A 19,726-nucleotide genomic window follows, 5' to 3' on the forward strand; every position below is an offset into this window, starting at 1 on the left:
ACTGCCTACTTTTGCATTCCAGTCCCCTATAATGAAAAGGACATCTTTTTTGTGTAAAACATCTACTTCTGCTTTATTGTCTATGCCAAAGCCTTTGAGTGTGAATCACAACAAACTGTGGAAAATTCTTCAAGAGATGGGAATACCAGACCACCTGACCTGCCTCCTGAGAAATCTATATTCAAGTCAAGAAGCAACAGTTAGAACAGGACGTGGAACAACAGACTGGTTCAAAATCAGGAAAGGAGTACATCAAGGCTGTATTCATCACCCTGTTTATTTAACTTACATGCAGAGTACATCATGAGAAATGCTGGGCTGGATGAAGCACAAGCTGGAATCAAGATTGCCAGGAGAAATATCAATAACCTCAAATATGCAGATGGCACTGCCCTTCCAGCAGAAAATGAAGAAGAATTAAAGAGCTTCATGATGAAAGTGGAAGAGGAGATTGAAAAAGTTGGCTTAAAGCTCAGCATTCAGAAAACTTAAGATCATGGTACCTGGTCCACTTCATGGCAAACAGATGGAGAAACAGTGGAAACAGTAAACAGTAACAGACTTCATTTTTCTGGGCTCCAAAATCACTGCAGATGGTGACTGCAGGCATGAAATTAAAAGACACTTGCTCCTTGGAAGGAAGGTTATGACCAACCTAGACAGCATATTAAGAAGCAGAGACATTACTTTGCCAACAAAGGTCCATGTAGTCAAGGCTACGGTTTTTCCAGTGGTCATGTATGGATGTGAGATTTGGACTATAAAGAAAGCTGAGCGCCAAAGAATTGATGCTTTTGAACTGTGGTGTTGGAGAAGACTCTGTGGTGTTGGAGAGACTCCCTTGGACCGCAAAGAGAGCAAACCAGTCAATCTTCAAGGAAAACAGTCCTGAATATTCATTGGAAAGACTGATGTTGAAGCTGAAACTCCAATACTTTGGCAACCTGATGTGAAGAGCTGACTCACTGGAAAAGACTCTGATGCTGGGAAAGATTGAAGGCGGGAGGAGAAGGGGACAACAGAAGATGAGATGGTTGGATGGCATCACTGACTCAATGGACATGAGTCTGAGTAAACCCCGGGAGTTGGTGATGGACAGGAAGGCCTGGTGTGCTGCAGTCCACGGGGTCACAAAAAATTGGACACCACTGAGAGACTGAACCGAACTGAACTAACATTTAGATAAACTGTGGGATTTCAAATTTAGGGCTTCCCGGGTAACTCTAATGGTAAAGAATCTGCCTGCAATTAAGGGAGACCCGGGTTTGATCCCTGAGTCAGGAAGGTCTCCTGGAGAAGGAAATGGCAACATACTCAAGCATTCTTGTCTGCAGAATTCCATAGACAGAGGAGCCTGGTGGGCTATAGTCCATGGAGTTGCAGAGAGTTGGACACAGCTGAACAACTATTACACACAAAATTTAGAAAAGCCACGGAGGACAGTGGAGGATAGGGGGGCCTGGCAAGCTGCAGTCCATGTGGTTTAAAGACTCAGACACAACTTAACAACTGAACAATAACAGTAGACAGTTATTGGAAAACTCAAAGGGGATAATAGATACGTGACATAACTTTGCATAAATATGCTTATTCATTTGGCTCTCTGCTATACTCTGGCATTGTAAAGGAAACCAAAATTAAAAAGTCACCATCTTTTCTTCAAGAAATTGAAAAAATACAAAAGTATGAGATAAAGAAATATAAAGCTGAAAAGAGTAGGTAGACAGATGGGGGTCTGCAAAGTGTATGGAATTAAAGAGCAGGACAGCACTTAATAAATTATTATTTCCCCAGCAATGGCAGAGAAATGAGATGCGCATCTTGGAAAATAATTGTGATGACTTTGAGGATACTAAAGATTGATATACCTAATAATTAATCAATACAATGTTTATTGACTGATCAGTATTACTAAGCCATTCAGGTGTTATGGTTACAGAGATGAACAAGACTTACAAAGATCATATCTTTATGAAGCCCTACTGGAAAATAAAATATGTACAATTAGCAATATTTACTCATTTATTAGATGTATGCCTTTGGGAAATTTCCTTGACCTATTTGAATCTTGTTTCCTCATTTCAAAATTATAAAAATGTTATCATAATTTTGTGACGATATTGTTAAGGAGATTTAACAAGAAAAAATTTAAAAATTCACCTTGTACAATGACTGGCACAAAATTTTGAAAAATTAAGAATTTCAAGTACATTTAGGGATTGACTTGTTACTCTTTTAAAAAGGTTACTCTACACAAAATTATACATTTCTTTCAAATAATTTCCTAGACTGTGATTAGATGTCTTGACAGGCTACAGGTCCAGAGAGACTGAGAACCCTGGAAATATTGTAAAGATTGACCGCTTATGGCATTTCTTTCACAACATGCTTGGAAAATTCTCAGCGCCAGATGTTCTATTCCTCTAAGAAGGTGCAAGTGTCAAATATTCTTTGTTGTCTCGAAAAATTTTTGAATTTCCACTTAATGAAAAGGTACAGTTCTGGCATCAGCTTCCTATGGCAATCAATACACAGTCATTTTTATCCAATAAGTACATCCCTAATGCTCCGTGTATACTTCCACCATAGAACTGTCATTCCAACACTGTTACCATCATACTATCTGTCACTGTGTCCTATTGGAGTCTAAGTGATTTTTCTATCTTCACGTACTCAAGACGTAATACAGCTTCTGGAATGTGAGCTTGGGTGTTGGCTTCAAAATCGCAGATCTGTCTCCCATCTGTCCTCGTGCTCTTAGTTTCCGAGCCCTTTTCTAACTGTTTTCTTGCCTACAAAATGAGACTAATAACAATCATAGCAAAATTATCATGTGAAAATTAATTTTAAAAAATGAAGAAAGAGTACCTAACACAAGAGACCACACTCAATAAACTGCAACTGCAGTGGTTAGACACCATCGTGGCTGTCACAGGACTAGAAAGCTAAGAACAATGGTGATTATGCAAGGTTCAGAAACGTGCTTCTGGGCAATAACTAACAGACCAGCTTTGAGTCAGGTTGCTTGTATTTAAATTCTGGCTTCCTTTGTGACATTCAAGGATGATTCCTCATGTATAACAAGAAAAATCACATTTATGATGCCTATTCTCACTGGCATACTATGAGAATTAAATTCTATAACACATGCAAAGCTTTTGGGGTACACTGTATATTCAATAACTACAATGTTAAAGGAAAATATTAAAATATATTCTCAGCTATTTCAGAAACTTTTCAAGTATAGGTATTGTGTTTGGTTTTTACTTGAGATTTCACTGAATGTTAATACATTTTAACAGATGACACTTTCCTTTGTGAGGATTTACCCACTGTAGTAATGAGGTTTATCAAAGAATTTTCAGAACTATCTTTTGTGGAATTTAAAGTTCTCTCCTAGAGATCATTTATATATTCATTTAAGTCTTGGCCATAATTGCTTTTCATTATTTTGTAATATAAAAAACCCAGGGGTCAAGTTGATCTGAGAAGCTGTGAGAAACTGATGGCTTTGCCAAGCACACAGATTTCTCATTCCTGAATTTGCAAACCCCAGATTCTTAGACTGCATTTCAAATGACATTTCTTTTCAAAGCTCATATAATAATAAATAATAACTCCCATATTCAAGCCCAGGAATATATTCAAAACTGGTAAAAAAAAATTGTGGAAGTCTTCATGCATCAATCCACTGAGACAAACTAGGTGATTCCCTATACTTGGCTGCTGAGAAAATTAGTTTTCATCTCACCTGAAGGTTGGTTTTAATTCCATCAAGTTCTCTTGATGTCTTTGTCAGCTGACGGAGGATGGTGCTTCGCTCCTTAAAGACTTGTTTCAGCTGCTTTTCTAGCTCTTCATAGTCCTGTCTAACACAGAAAAAAAAGGCATGAGGGCCTCCCAAATTCTTCACTCGGCTCTAGCCACTCTGGCCATGATCACAAACCCTTGCATTTTAAGCAAAGTTTAGATGAATTGAAACCTTAATTATTAGGATGTTTTATTTGTATTAGTTCATCTAAAAAGGGAAAATTAAGAAAAAAATCAGCTTAAAACCAAGAGTTTATTTTGCATTGATGACTAGCCAGGCTACAGTTTCCAGAATAACACTGCACATCTTTTGCATCTATAACATAGTTTATCAGATACCACTTGTAAATACAGATATGTTCCATGACATCACCACACTTTTTTCTCAGGTCCTTCAAGCTTTACAGCAAGACATTTGATTGGAACCAATGTAGCTCAGAGATTTAGATAGATTCTGACACTAAGAGGCAAACTTGGGTAGAACCAGGACAGAATGGAGGGGTTTTTCTTCACCCTTGGTTTGTAGGAAATCAAGTCCACTGAAAAGGTACCCCTTTTCAAATCTCTACTACTACTAAAGTAGTATTGGACAAAGCAAAATGCCTCTAAAAGTAAGTCAGTCACTATAGTAATTACAGTGAAGTTTGAACAGACTTGTTAACTATTATCATGAAAGAAAGACTTATCCATCATACATACATACATATGTAATTTTTGTTCCTATTTTTCTCATATGGACTTTGCAAGATAACAAGGGAGGTACTTAGTTCTAATTTTGCCAATATAAAAGACGGAGCTCAGAAAAATTTACTATGCTAAGATCTTACGCAAGGAATGAATGAACAAGTAGGGTGTGTATTTGTGTGTGCATCTGTATATGTCACAGCAAGTGTGTAAGTGTGTGGAAAAAATGTAGGCAAGGAAATAGTTGTCAGTGCAGCCTAGGAACTACACCTGATAGGGAAAGGTTAAAAATGATTAACTGGCACACACAGGCGGTTAGAGATTAGAGTCATGAACCCAAGAAGGCTTCCTGGTAAAAGTGATACAAGATATACGCACTTTGATCTAGATGTCCATCAACAGATGAATGGATAAAGAAGCTGTGATACATCTATACAATGGAAGAATGCTCAGCCACAAAAAGGAATGCATTTGAGTCCATGCTAACGATGAACCTAGAGCCCATTATACAGAGTGAAGTAAGGCAGAAAGATAAATATAAATATTGTATACTAACACACATATATAACACACTTTTCACTTTCATGCAGTGGAGAAGGAAATGGAAACCCACTCCAGTGTTCTTGCCTGGAGAATCCCAGCGATGGGGGAGCCTGGTGGGCTGCCATCTATGGGGTCGCACAGAGTCGGACACAACTGAAGCGACTTAGCAGTAGCAGCAACATACATATAAGAAATCTAGAAAGATGATACTGATGAATTTATTTGCATGGTAGCAATGTAGAAAAAGACATAGAGCACAGACCTATGGACACAGGGGGAGGAGAGAAGGAAGAGTCCGAGATGTATGGAAGAAGTGAAGTGAAGTCACTCAGTCGTGTCCGACTCTGTGCGACCCCGGGGACTGTAGCCTACCAAGCTCCTCAATCCATGGGATTTTCCAGGCAAGAGTACTGGAGTGGGGTGCCATTTCCTTCTCCAGGGTATCTTCCCAACCCAGGGATCAAACCCAGGTCTCCTGCATTGTAGGCAGACACTTTACAGTCTGAGCTACCTGGAGAGAGTAACAAACTTACAAAACCATATGTAAAATAGATAGCCAATGGGAAGTTGCTGTAAGACTCAGGGAACTCAAAAAGAGGCTCTGTAACAATCTAGAGGGGTGGGATGGGGAGGGAGATGGGAGGGAGGGAACATGGGTGCACCTATGGCTGATTATAGCTGCCGTTTGATAGAAAACAACAAATCTGTAAAACAATTATCCTTCAAATAAAAAATAACTTAAAATGAGCTTTGAAAGATAAGTAGAATTTAGCTATAGGAAAAGGAAATGCATGTATAAATACTAATAAAAATGAAAATACGTGTATAAAGGTTTCTATACATGTCAGAAGGTTTGGAGGCGGAAATAGCGGGTAAGAAATCTGCTTCTGAAATGAGGATGTGGAGCATATGAGCAAAAGAATGCCAGTCTCTTAACATGGTTAGGAGGTTGAGCATTGTTTTGAAAACAAGGAGAAGCAACTGGAGAGTTTTAAGCAGGGACTGACCTGTCGGCTTTATGTTTTGGAAAGACTTCTCTGGCTATAAACTGGGAAATGCACTGGAGGAAGGAGAAATCTGGAGCAAAGTAGGCAGTGGAGGAAGTTACCATTGCAATAATCCAGGGAAAAGACTGTTCGCCTAATTTAGATTCAAAGCACTAGAGACAGAGAAGCTTGGATTGATTTCAGCAAAACATACAAAATTGAATCTATGATATATAATTAAAATTTTTGTATTCTGTGTGTATGTTACAAGGAAAGAGTGGGAAGGAGCTAGTCATTGATGTTGCCAAGCCTCTGGTTTAGGCAACAGTTAAATGCAGCCTTTCACTGAAATAGAGTCCACTGTATAAACAGGTTTTTAGTGAAAATTGGGTTGACACGTTCTGTATTCAACTTATAGGAAAATGGCCCATATTCTCTCTTTAGTCTCTTTGTCTGTAAAAGGCAGTGCTACATGACCTCATGAGATTGTTATGTGCTGCATGGAGCAACTTACATAAAACTTTGAACCCATAGGAGGCAATTCATTTTTTAAAATTATAAAATTTTTATGACTGAGGAATTTGATGAATTTTCCATCTTTCTGCAGAATTATAAAGGAAATGGGTCTACCAGTGAGCTTAGTCATGACTAACAAATGAATGCCATCTACAACAGTTTTCTATTACATTTCTTTGCCTTTTCTCATTTTTTTAAAACGCAAGTTTCTAGCACTCTTCACTTTCTTCTTATTCAAAGGAAATTGGAATGCTCCACTGTAAGAACCTCAATATTTCTCCCCGGCTTTGAGATTTTCACTGATGAATCAGCCAGTAATAAGACAGCTATTAATGTCCCAGGCTTCCTTTCAATCTCATTAGCAAAGTCAAATAATGAATAGCAAGGCACACAGTCATCTACGTCTAATTATACAACTTTACTTCATGACCTGATTTATCTTTCTGAATATTTGTGACAATAGACACATCTCCAAAATTATTTTAAGTGACCATAATCAGTCACAGTGTTACATTCCAAATATTGACAATGTATTATATGCAAGATGGCCTTCTATATGTTCACTTTTCTAATCTTCAGAACTCTATGAGAAAAGCATTAATATTAATAAGTTCTAGTACTAATTCCATTTTACAGTTGAAGAAACTGAGTCACAGGAATAAAAACTTCCAGTAACATATTAAGGAAGTGTATCAGTCTCCAGTATCCAATGTCTTTGCCACTGCACTGTAGGAACATACTGATTGCCTAGAATTTTGTTATAATTAAAAGTTCACTGTGCCTATCACAAATCTCATTGTGTGCTATTTCTGCCATCACTGTTGCATATATAAGTTTTCAGTATTTGGATTTATTGGCCATTAAATAAAATTATAAATAGCATTCCTTTATTATTACTTTTAATCATCTTTTTGTTGGAGTGTAATGCTTTCCAATGGTCTGTAATCAGCTATGTATACACATATATCTTCTCCCTCTTGGACCTCCCTCCTACCCGCTCCCCCATCCCAGACCTCTAGGTCATCACAGAGCATGAAGCTCAATCCCCTGTGCTATATAGCAGCTTTCCACTAGCTATCTATTTCACACATATGTGCTACATGGCTTCAGTCATGTTCGACTCTATGTGACCCTAGGGACCACAGACCGCCAGGTTCCTCGGTATGTGGAGATTCTCCAGGCAAGAACACTGGATTGGGTTACCATGCCCTTCTCCTGGGGATCTCCCCAACCCAGGGATCGAACCCAAGTCTCCTGCATCTCCTGCACTGCAGGAAGATTCTTTACCACTGAGCCACTGGGGAAGCCCATCCATTTGACACGGATAATATATATATGCCAATCCTAATCTCCCAGTTCATACCACCCTCATCTTCCCTCCCTGTGTCTGAGTCTCCACTGCATGCGTGCTCACATTCCAGTCGCTTCGGTCATGTCTGACTCTCTGTGACCCTAAGGATTGCAGCCCACCGCCAGGCTCCTCTGTCCATGGGGATTCCACTCCTGCTCTCCAAATAGTTCTACGTGTACCATTTTCTTAGATTCCACATATATACGTTAATATATGATATTTGTTTTTCTCTTTCTGAATCACTTCACTCTGTTTGATGGAATCTAGGTCAATCCATATCACTCAAATGACCCAATTTTATTTCTTGTTATGGCTAACATTCCACTGTATATATGTACCACATTTTCTTTATCCATTCATCTGCCAAATGGCATTTAGATTGCTTCCATGTCCTGGCTATTGTAAATAGTGCTGCAATTAACACTGGGGTACATGTGTCTTTTTGAACTCTGGTTTAATTCCATTCTCATATTTGGCCTTCAAGTAACTTCATGAGAAAAAGAGAACCAATTTTAACTCCTTTATTTTCTGGCAAATATAGTAAGAACCATGAGGATACCATTTATAAGAAAAATAAAGCCAGAAGTGTTAATAATACAACTCCAGATTCAATCTTTTGAAGACATTATAAAAGACAAAACCAGTTACTCTGTAGAAGTAAATTACCTTGACAGAAGCATTTGTTACAATCTTATCAGATTTTCTAACATCTACAAATGAGTGCATCTTCCAATACATGGTTTTTCCCAAGACAAAATGCAAAAAATACAATGTTCATGCAGTCATGTTTTGCAACTGACTTGTCTTGGAGCTCTTTCCATGTCTACACATATTAAAATCTGTTATTCCCATACAGTAATATATTTTACCACTGGACATTTAAAGGGTTTTCAATTTTTCTTTCTCTCTTGAAAAGTAATGAAGTCCATACACATGGGTAAACATATTTTTCCTAAAATATATGTTCCCATAAGTTGAAATATTTCACTTCAAAGTTGACATGTTAACTTTGATGGGTGCTAGTAAATTGCCTTCCTGTAAACTAGGCTTTGGCTTCCAAGCAGCTCAGGTGTTAAGAATCCACCTGCCAATGATCCCTGGGTAGGGAGATCCCCTGGAATAGGAAATGGCAACCCACTCCAATATTCTTGCCTGGGAAATCCCACGGACTGAGGAGCCTGGCCAGGCTCCAGTGCATGGGGGTCACAAAGAGTTGGACATGACTTAGTGACTAAACAACAACGACAAAACTGGGCTAGTCTGCACTTCTCTTATCAGTGTATTCTGATAGTCTTCTCAACATGTTCTCCTGAAGTGGAAATTGCCCTCCCTTCCTTTATGTATTTGTTGATATTAAGAGTGAACATTGATACCATCTTTCTGATCTGATTTCCAATCACTTCCTCCCTGTTGGCTCAGATGGTAAAGTGTCTGCCTACAATGTGGGAGACCCAGGTTCGATCCCTGGGTCGGGAAGATCTGCTGAAGAAGGAAATGGCAACCCACTCCAGTACTCCTGCCTGGAAAATCCCATGGACGGAGGACCCTGGTAGTCTACAATCCATGGGGTCTCAAAGAGTCAGACACGACTGAGTGACTAAACTTTCACTTTTTCACTTCCAGCCTTATATGATTATATTGGGTTGGCAAAAAAGTGCATTCAGGTTTTTCCCTAACATTATATGGAAAACCAGAATGAACTTTTTGGCCAGCCCAACATTTTCATTACTTTAATCAGTACTTTAATGAATATTTATATTTCTTCCTTTATAAGCTATCTGTTTAGGCCTTTTGAAACTGTGAAAGTGAAAGTCACTCAGTTGTGTCTGACTCTTTGCAACTATCCAGTCCATGGGACACTTTCAGGGCAGAATACTGAAGTGGATAGCCATTCCTTACTCCAAGGGATCTTCCCAACCCTGGGTTAGAACCCAGGTCTCCTTCATTGCAGGCGGATTCTTTACCAACTGAGCCACCAGGGAATGTTTTGGGTTAGTGATTGTATAAATTTTCTGGAGTTGCCATAACAAGGTACCACAGGATGGGTGGCTCAGAAAACAGACATCTTGGTCTCACAATTCTAGACCCTAGAAATCCAAAATCAGGTTGTTGGTCAACTTCTTATGAGGGCTGTAGGCGGGAGGATCTGTTCTAGGGATCTCTCCATGGCTTGAGGATAGCTGTCTTCCTCTTAGGATTCTTCACATTGTTTTCTGTGTGTGACTTCATGTCCAAATTTTCCCATTTTAGAAGGACATCAGCCAATCTGATTCAGAGCCCACTCAAATGACTTCATTTTAAGTTGATATCTTCTGTAAATATCCATCTCTAGATGACGTTACATATGAGGGATTAGGTACTTCCACATATGAATAATGGTTGAACACAATTCAACCCATAACAGTTATCTATTGATTTGCAGACCATTTGTGTACTGTTTGGTTTTCAGTTGTTATCATATGGAAAGTATTTTCAAAATCTTTTACTGATATTTCATTATCCCTACAATTTTTAAAATAACTATTTAAAATACATATTCTTTAGAATATATTTGTATTTTCTACACAAATAATCATTTATCTGCAAAAAAATGATAGTTTCTCTTTTTGTTTTCAATTCTTAAGTCTTTTACTAAGTTCTTTATCTTACTTTGCTATCAGAACCAAGAACCTATTCTACAATGTTCAATAGAATTGGTGACATAAATATTATTTTCTTTTTCCAGATTGTAGAAATACTATAGACATCCTCTTCTTATTCTATATTGTAAGGGAAAGACCTTTCATTATCACAAATATGGTATTTACTACAGGCTTTTTTAGTCACTTTTTTGTGTGTACGATTAGTAATATTTCTTCCCTAAATTAGTACAATGACACGTAAAAATCGTCTGGTTTGCAGTATCCGTTGTGGGGAGGTGTCTACAGAGTCAATGTTTTAATATACTTTGAACTATTCAGATATCCTAACTGTCCCTGTGTAAACAATAATAAAACACATTATTTTTAGGACTCTGTTCATTTTATTGTCATTGATTTAGCTTATGATTCTGGGGGTTAGCAATTTTGTCTGAGTGCCACTGGGCAGTTCTCTTCTTGACTGAGTTACTCTTGTTTCTTTGATGAGTTCCTGGTCAACTAAATGGCTCTGCCCTGTGACTGATATGATATCATTCGTCAGTGAAGACAACAGGCCCATCCATATGTTACTCTTCCTCTAGCCCAGCCCATATTTCAATTGGTTAGAGTTTTAAGAGAATTAACAGAAGTAAAGGTTATTTTTTTCAGGTTTAATCTTGAAATTACAAGATGCTACATCTGCCATAATGTACTGGTCACAAAGCAAGTCACACTTTCAGTCCACATTCAAGAGGAAAAGAAATATACTTTCGATAGGAAAAGTTTAAAAGTCATACTGCAAATTAGCATGTATATAAGGAGAAAAATGATTATGGTCATATTTGCAAATGATCTGGTATATAACCCCATTGCTGAGTTAAGTTCCTGTACTTTATTTCTCAGAGATTTATCCTTTGAGTACTTGCTACCTTGTGCATTGATGGTTTTCCAATGTAGTGAAAGGGATTTTTTTGTCTTTTTCTTTTTTTTAGTTTTTCCATCAGCTCCACAATTGTTTGACAATGAACTTGTCTATTTTCACTGAAGATGAAAGTTTGGGGGCCATTATTTAACAAATTATTATTTTTTTTAACCTCTCAAGGGTAATCAGTTGCTCAGCTGAATCCTACTTCAGCGACTCAAAATATTTGAGCATTTTTTATTTGCAACTATCCAATCTCTCAGTCCTAGTTTAATTCTTCATTATCTGAATTATTTACAGCATTTATTAATTGATTTCTTATTTGCTTCTCCAAACCAATTAATGCACTGCTTTCAAATCAGACTTTCTAAACATAAAGTTTTATTTGGATCAACTTATAGTTCAAAATATCAATGCCTCCCTAGGTTATATCAAGGTCAATGTCAAGGTTGCTTGTCTTCTGGCTTGAAACTATCTTCACAGTCCTTCAGTTTCCTTTGCTCAGGTTTTCTTTGCTCATCTTTATCATCTTATGTGTCCTGTATTTTGCTAATTAACAACTAAAGAGAATTTCTTGAAAACATTTAAATGTGTTTTCTTTATTTGCATTTGTATGAATAAACTGGAATCAAAATAAATTCTCCTAGTAATCATATATTAAATTCCTCCTAAGAACCAAGACCTCATACTCTAAAACCTCATACTCTAGACTTACCACTTTGGATTTCACAAAAGAATGTAACACAAATACAACACAAAACCTCTATATACATCAAGCCAGTCTCTTCTCTTTCTCCATTTCTCTTCAGAGTCTTATATTGACAGTACAATTTAGATGTATAATTTATATACGTATGATTTATGTATATTTATATATGTCTCATCACAAAATTAAAATTTTTGATTACATGAATACTGTCTTCTACTACTATTGCCTAGCATAATATTTTCTACTGACAATGTTAAATTGTACTTGAGGCCTGTGCTCCTCAAAACTATCAGTAGTTAAGATATTGACCCCAAACTTCTATGATTTAGGAAATATCTTACTGCCAAAACCAAGCCTTACCATATGACTTAGATAAGACTCACAGATGACTCCTTTGTTAACCTTTGACAAAGTCAAACATAGATCTGCCAAAGCCCTATCTTTGTCTCATATATGATTAATAAACTGAAATATTGGCCCATACTGACTAATCTGTACAAAATGCCTGCTACTTCACCTGATTAAATTATTGCCAGGTTATCTCCAGCCCAAAGGCCTCTTGAAGGTTGTCTCATTTTGAATTCAAGAAAGTACTGGAAACTTAAGCAAGCATTGGAATGTGAAACATCAAACCACCTTTCCCTAGCTTATCAAATCCTTCTGAGAATCAGGTGATGGTGAAGAAACACTGTCTGATCATACAACCTGCTCACCCTATTCCCCCAAGCCCACTTTCCCTTTTATTTCATCACCTCCTGGCAAACAGAGGCAGAAAAAATGGAAACAGTGAAAGACTTTACTTTCTTTATTTTCTTGGGCTCCAAAATCACTGTGGATGGTGACTGCAGCCACGAAATTAAAAGATGATTGCTCCTTGGAAGAAAAGCTATGACAAACCTAGATACGTTATTAAAAAGCAGAGGTATCACTTGGCCGACAAAGATCCGTATAGTCAAAGCTATGGTTTTTCTAGTAGTCGTGTATGGATGTGAGTTATGTGAACCATAAAGTGGGCTGAGCACCAAAGAACTGATGCTTTTGAACTGTGGTGTTGGAGAAGACTCTTGAGAGTTCCTTAGACAGCAAGGAGATCCAATCAGTCAATCCGAAAAGAAATCAACCCTGAATATTCCTTGGAAGGACTGATGCTGAAGGTGAAGCTCCACTATTTTGGCCACCTGATTAAAAGAGCTGTCTCATTGGAAAATACCCTGATGCTGGGAAAGAAAGATTGAGGGCAGGAGAAGTGATCACCAACTCAAGGGACATGAGTTTGAGCATAGCTCAGGATATACTGAAGGACAGGGAAGTTTGTCATGCTGTAGTCCATGGGGTTGCAAAGAGACAGACATGACTTAGCAACTAAACGACAACAATTATTTAACATAATGTTTAAATTGCTCTGGATTGGGCCAGTGGAGACCTTTACAAACTGACGCTCATATCTTATGACTTGTTCTCATCATTTGAAAGTTTTCCTTACTCCTTCTGTTCCTTTGATGACCTACCATAACAAACATTCCTAAATGTTTATTTCAAATGCAAATACAATTAAATCAATGACACATATAGAGTAGTCTTTTAATGTTTCAACATCATTTGAATTTTTTAGTTTTTGTTTTAAATGAAAAAAAAAAAACACTATGTCAGTGTTTTGAATACCTCCAGATTTAAACCTCATAAAATTCAAAATTCTGAATTAGCATTATGAGATCTCAAGAAAATTTTCTTTTCCTCCAAAAAAGAACAAGAGCAACAATAACTGCCAAAATACAAACCTCCATTCAACCTGTCTGCAGCATCTCTGCTTATATATAAAGAAGCGTTTATTAATGTTTTGGCACCCAAAATTCTTTATGTTATTTATTCTTAAAAAACTAATATCTAATATTTATTATGTACATGTCAGACATGTGGTAGGTATTTCACACATATCATTAATTCTCATAATCATTCTGAAATGTAGGTGATATTATATCCATTATACAAGCAAGCAAGAAGAGATTCAGAACAATTTCTCCAAGGTCACATAGACAGTATATTATATAGGTAGTCTTCAACTCTAGATATATTTGATAACAAAATATTGTATTATGTAGTCTCATTATAATAAATGAACCCAGTAAATAATTTCTTGGTTCCTTCTACATGCAGAAAACTTTGGAAAAAATTATAAGCATTAGCGATACATTATCCCCAATCCAATGGCTTGCAATATTAGGTAAAATAGAGCACATATGGAAATGAGTATAACATATGGAAAAATGTGATAGTCTTAAGTCATTGTTGGAAAAGGAAATGGGTTACCATTTCCTTCTCCTGGGGATCTTCCCTAGCCAGGGATCAATTCTGGGTCTCCAACATCGGTAGGTGAATTTTTTACCACTGAGTGACCAAAGGAGTCCTTGGGACTAAGGCATTAGGAGAGATCAACTTCAGGTTAATCAATCATGGAAAATTTTAAGGAAGAAAATATAATTTTTTTAGGGGTTGAATGACACATAGGATTATTAAATGCAGTAGAGGGAAAAGACATCCTAAGCAGAGGGAGCAATTTAAGTGATGACAGTGCAAATGGGGAAGTGCTGCGTGCATATAAATTGTAACTCAGCGAGTAATATAGTCTAAATTGCATACAGGGTACTTATTGGGCTATTGGGTAAAACCAGAAAAAGTTGGTAAGATTCAAGTTATCAAAATTCTTAAATGCCATGCTCGTGAGTTTTGTACGCTTTCTATAGGAAATTTACTGCTCTGTGAATCACCAAGGAAGATCTATTTAGGAATATAGATAGTCAGATTTCCAACTCAAAAATATATCAAAAAAAGAAGTATTTAAATTATCCTCCCCTCAGTTGTCAGAGCTATTCTGAAATATAGACTTTATTTATTCACAGGCAAGAAGACTGAATAAGAGTGACGTTAACTAGGCTTGGCCAGAATATTAAGCTGGCGACCACAGGGAATTATATTCTGGGAAACATTTGCAATGCTTTCCCTCAGAAAATTGAAGCAGCTATAGAATTTCTCTGAATCTAGGCTCAAAGGCCACGGATTATTTTGCTAAGAGGCATCTGTGTTATCTGAGGCCATTCTTTTCCTATTCTTTGTTAACATTCAATGTGACCACAAGGATATTTGCATAGTGATTTTCTTTCAAGGTCTGCCAATGCAAACTAAGAGAATAACCCAAAGTCCACTAGAGATCTGTGGCAGAATTCATTCTAGGTCCCTATGTAGAGAAGTCTAGAAAAGTATCTTTTAGGAAAGGAGGGGCTCTCATATAAATACGGTCAAAGATGGAAGTACTGCAAGCCTTTTATCAAGATTTCTTGAAACTAAAATACTCAAATCTTCTCCTACTAATCCTACACCTGGGGATCTATTTATCTAGCCCTTAAGAGGATAAGGCAGAGGTGATAGAATTCCAGTTGAGCTATTTCAAATCCTAAAAGATGATGCTGTGAAAGTGCTGCACTCAAAATGCCAGCAAATCTGGAAAACTCAACAATGGCCGCAGGACTGGAAAAAGTCAGCTTTCATTTGAATCCCCAAAAAAGGCAATGCCAAAGAATGTACAAATGACTGCACAACTGCACTCATTTCACATGCTAGCAAAGCAATGCTCAAAATTCCCCGAGCCAGGCTTCAAATGAAGCGTGAACTTCCAGATGTTCAAGGTGGATTTAGAAAAGGCAGAGGAACTAGAGATCAGATTGCCAACATCTGCTGGATCATTGAAAAAGCAAGAGAGTTCCAGAAAAACATCTACTTTGGCTTTATTGACTATGACAAGGCCTTTGACTGTTTGGATAACAACAAACTGTGGGAAATTTTTCAAGAGATGGGAATAGCAGACCACCCAACCTGCCTCCTGAGAAATTGGTATGCAAGTCAAGAAGCAACAGTTAGAACTGGACATGGAAAAACAGACTAGTTCCAAATCGGGAAAGGAGTATGCCAAAGCTGCATATTGTCACCCTGCTTATTTAACTTATATGCAGAGAACATCATGCAAAATTCCAGGTTGGATGAAGCACAAGCTGGAATCAAGATTGCCGGGATAAACATCAATAACATCAGATACACAGATGACACCACCCTTATGGCAGAAAGCAAAGAGAACTAAAGAGCCTCTTGATGAAAGTGAAAGAGGAGAGTGAAAAGGCTGGCTTAAAACTTAACATTCAGAAAACTAAGATCATGGCATCTAGTCCCATCACTCATGGCAAATAGATGGGGAAACAGTGGAAACAGTGACAGACTTTATTTTGGGGGGCTCCAAAATCACTGCAGATGGTCACTGCAGCCATGAAATTAAAACACGCTTGCTCCTTGGAAGAAAAGCTATGACCAAACTAGACAGCATATTAAAAAGCAGAGACATTACTTTACCAACAAAGGTCCATTTAGTCAAAGCTACAGTGTTTCCAGTAGTCATGTATGGATGTGAGAACTGGACTATAAGGAAAGCTGAGTGGCAAAGAATTGATGCTTTTGAACTGTGGTATTGGAGAAGACTCTTGAAAGAGTTCCTTGGACTGCAAGGAGATCCTACTAGTCCATCCTAAAGGAAATCAGTCCTGAATATTCATTGGAAGGACTGATGCTGAAGCTGAAACTCAATACTTTGGCCACCTGATATGAAGGATCAACTCATTGGAAATAACCCTGATGCTGGGAAAGACTGAAGGCAGAAGAGAAGCGGACAACAGAGGTTGAGATTGTTGGATGACATCACCGAAGCAATTGACATGAGTTTGACTAGGCTCCGGGAGTTGGTGATGGACAGAGAAGCCTGGAGTGCTGTAGTCCATGGAGTCGCAAAAGAGTCGGACATGACTGAGTGACTGAACTGAACTAAGAGCATAAATTTAAAGCAGGATTAATTGGGGACCTCCCCTGGTGGTCTAGGGGTTAAGAATCCACTTTCCTTTGCAGGGGACTTGGGTTTTCAGGTTTGGTTCCTGGTCTGGGAACTAAGATCCCATATGCCATGGGGCAACTAAGCCCTCACTCCACAACTAGAGAAAGCCTGTGTGCCACAATAAGGAACCTGCATGTTTCAATGAAGACCTGTTGCAGCCACAAAAAATAAATTAAAAAAAATTTAATTTAAAAGAAAATTAAAAAATAAAAAAGCAGCATTATTCACAGATAAATATCTGGAAATAAGAAAACTGAATAAACTATACACACACACACACACAGGCACACACACACACACACGCACACACACACACACACACACACACACACACAGGCAAAGACTACTGACCAAACTTCAGTTAGATTTCTCAAGCCCTCTTTTCTGCTAAGCTTCACGTTTAGCATCCATCCTCATCAGATCTGCCTCACCCAGATCTGACAAGAATGGATTCTGTAGCGAGAATCTTGCTGAATCAGCTTCGTCAGAACCCACTGCTCTCAGTATCTCATCATCTGATATCAAATCAAGTTCCTTATCCTCCACCAGTGTGCAGGCGATATCTGACAACGTTGGCCTGATTTCAGCAAGAATCCTGTCAAGTTAGGTTAGCCATAACTCTCCCTTACCCCTGATGCTTCTTCTTGGTAATTTTCCCTCTACTTATTCCTTTCCTGCTCCTTAGCCATAAATCCCTATTGTCTAGGCTATATTGAGGACTGAGCGCTGTTCTGTACTGAGATTTCTTTCCCCAAATGCAACAGTCGCTGAATAAAATTTGTTTTTCTCTCCTAATTGCTGTCCAGCATGGGTTTTCTTTGAAAACATGATGTTATTTTAAGATGAAATGATATGCCAGTTAAAGCTATGCTGGATGACTTGGAAGGGCTTCCATGAAATATTTTTGAGTAATAAAAGAATGATTAGTATAATGCATTTGTATACTTATATATAACACTAACCATGATGAATAATGCCTGGCAAATGTACAAATATGTGTTTGTATCTTTGTGTGCGTGCATGAAAACATATTAGTTTAAGGTGAGACATTTGAAAAGGAATGAGTTAACAGAGGCAGAGGAGGGTTTCAGATAGGGAGAATTTAGGAGATCAAAGACAAGAAAACAGGAAAAAAAATAGACTGTGTTACCTTTATAAAAAATTATGTGTATACACATATCTGTATAACAAACTCAAGTTAAAGGTTTTAATTAAGAAATTTCAAAAATCAAAAATTGAGTTTTTCTAAATAAACAAACCAAGGAAGACATGTGACTTTGATATCTCCATTCCCACACAACTGTTCCTCACAGCTGGGCAGGCCCTGTATAGATCTTTTGATATGTATTATTTTTTATGTTTTCTTAAAATTGATTTTCCTTATTAGAGGAAAACTGCTTTACAATGTTGTTTTGGTTTCTGCCATACAGCTATGATAGTCAGCCATAATTATATATATATATATATATATACATATATATATATATATATCCCCTCCCTCCTGAGCCTTCTCAGAAAAGAAATACTTACTAGAGCAATACTTTCCAGATTTAAAATAAAAGAGACACAAAAAAAGGTATAAAAAGTAGAAAAGAGTCACTGTCATGATGCATGTTATAGATATTCATTAAATATGAAATTTGAAAATAAAAATTTGAGTTCCAAATTTTGTCACTTAACCAGCTAGTCAGACATCAAGAGAATCATTGTAACTCGGGTCTCAGTTTCCACATCTGACATAAATAGATTAAATCAATGTCACAGGTTGAGGAAAATTTATGAAAATACTATCAGTTTTGTCATATAAGGGCAAAGGGGAATTTAAAATGAGAGACTTATACTTCCCTGTTGAAAATAAGGATAAAGACCTTCTTCCCTCTGAACATTTACTTTAGAAAACTCAAGTTATTTCTCTGTCTCTTTGAAATACATGTAAATCACTAAAGGTAAATAATCCGCTAGCCAGCTTTAAAACCCAACAATATCCTTCTCAATTGCCCTGGGAACTATTTCTTTGAAATAGAACCATTGAGAAAGATCATATCTATATCTCCCAGTTTCTGGGACAGAGTAGGAGTCAGACTTCAGCAGATACTTCCTTTCAAGATATAAAACTACTTCCTGTCACAGAGATGCACTGTTTATTTTTCTTTTGGATGAAGCCAATTAGCTAAAGCAGATGAATATCCCAACTACCAAGTGACTTTAGGATGTGCAATGTGTGACCAAGAGTACTACTGCGCCCTTTTAGTTGAGAACTAATTACTTTTCATATTGAGAAAATGTAATAGGTTGTATCTGCTCAGCTGTGTATTGATAAAAGGATGAGGGTTCTTTCTCTCTTTGAAAACTTTTAGTATTTGTTTGTGATGCACATCACATTCTGGTTTAGTGTTTATTCAATAATAAAAATAGTTTTCTTTCTCTGCTATCTTTGTGGAGATGTTTTCTGGCTTGGGAAGACATCTAATTATATTTTCCCCAAAGTAGTCACTTAATCTCTCAAAACAGGAGAGAGATAAGGAGAGAGAAAATCTGATAGTGCTAATAATCACAACTGTCATTTGTTTAGTACATGCCTTGAAGAAGTGTGAGATGGAAGGTATTGTTTCTCAGGATGTTAGCATTATGCCACACTGGATATGATTTCTTAGAAAAAT

At 37.4% G+C, this 19,726-nt stretch overlaps 1 protein-coding gene across 3 annotated transcripts in view; it reads right to left on the minus strand.

Moving 5' to 3' along the window:
- Positions 1-19,726, minus strand: part of LUZP2 (leucine zipper protein 2) — a 517,618-nt gene that overhangs the window by 285,414 nt on the left and 212,478 nt on the right. For 2 of the 3 annotated variants that reach the window (XM_042237695.2, XM_012102275.5), the window contains exon 2: positions 3,752-3,869. In XM_042237695.2, coding sequence (XP_042093629.1) covers positions 3,752-3,869 — 118 coding nt within the window. The remainder of the gene's footprint in view (positions 1-3,751; positions 3,870-19,726) is intronic. The other variant, XM_015103087.4, reaches the window with a different exon arrangement.

The sequence above is a fragment of the Ovis aries genome, chromosome 21, assembly GCF_016772045.2.
Source record: "Ovis aries strain OAR_USU_Benz2616 breed Rambouillet chromosome 21, ARS-UI_Ramb_v3.0, whole genome shotgun sequence".
NCBI classification, from domain to species: Eukaryota; Metazoa; Chordata; class Mammalia; order Artiodactyla; family Bovidae; genus Ovis; species Ovis aries.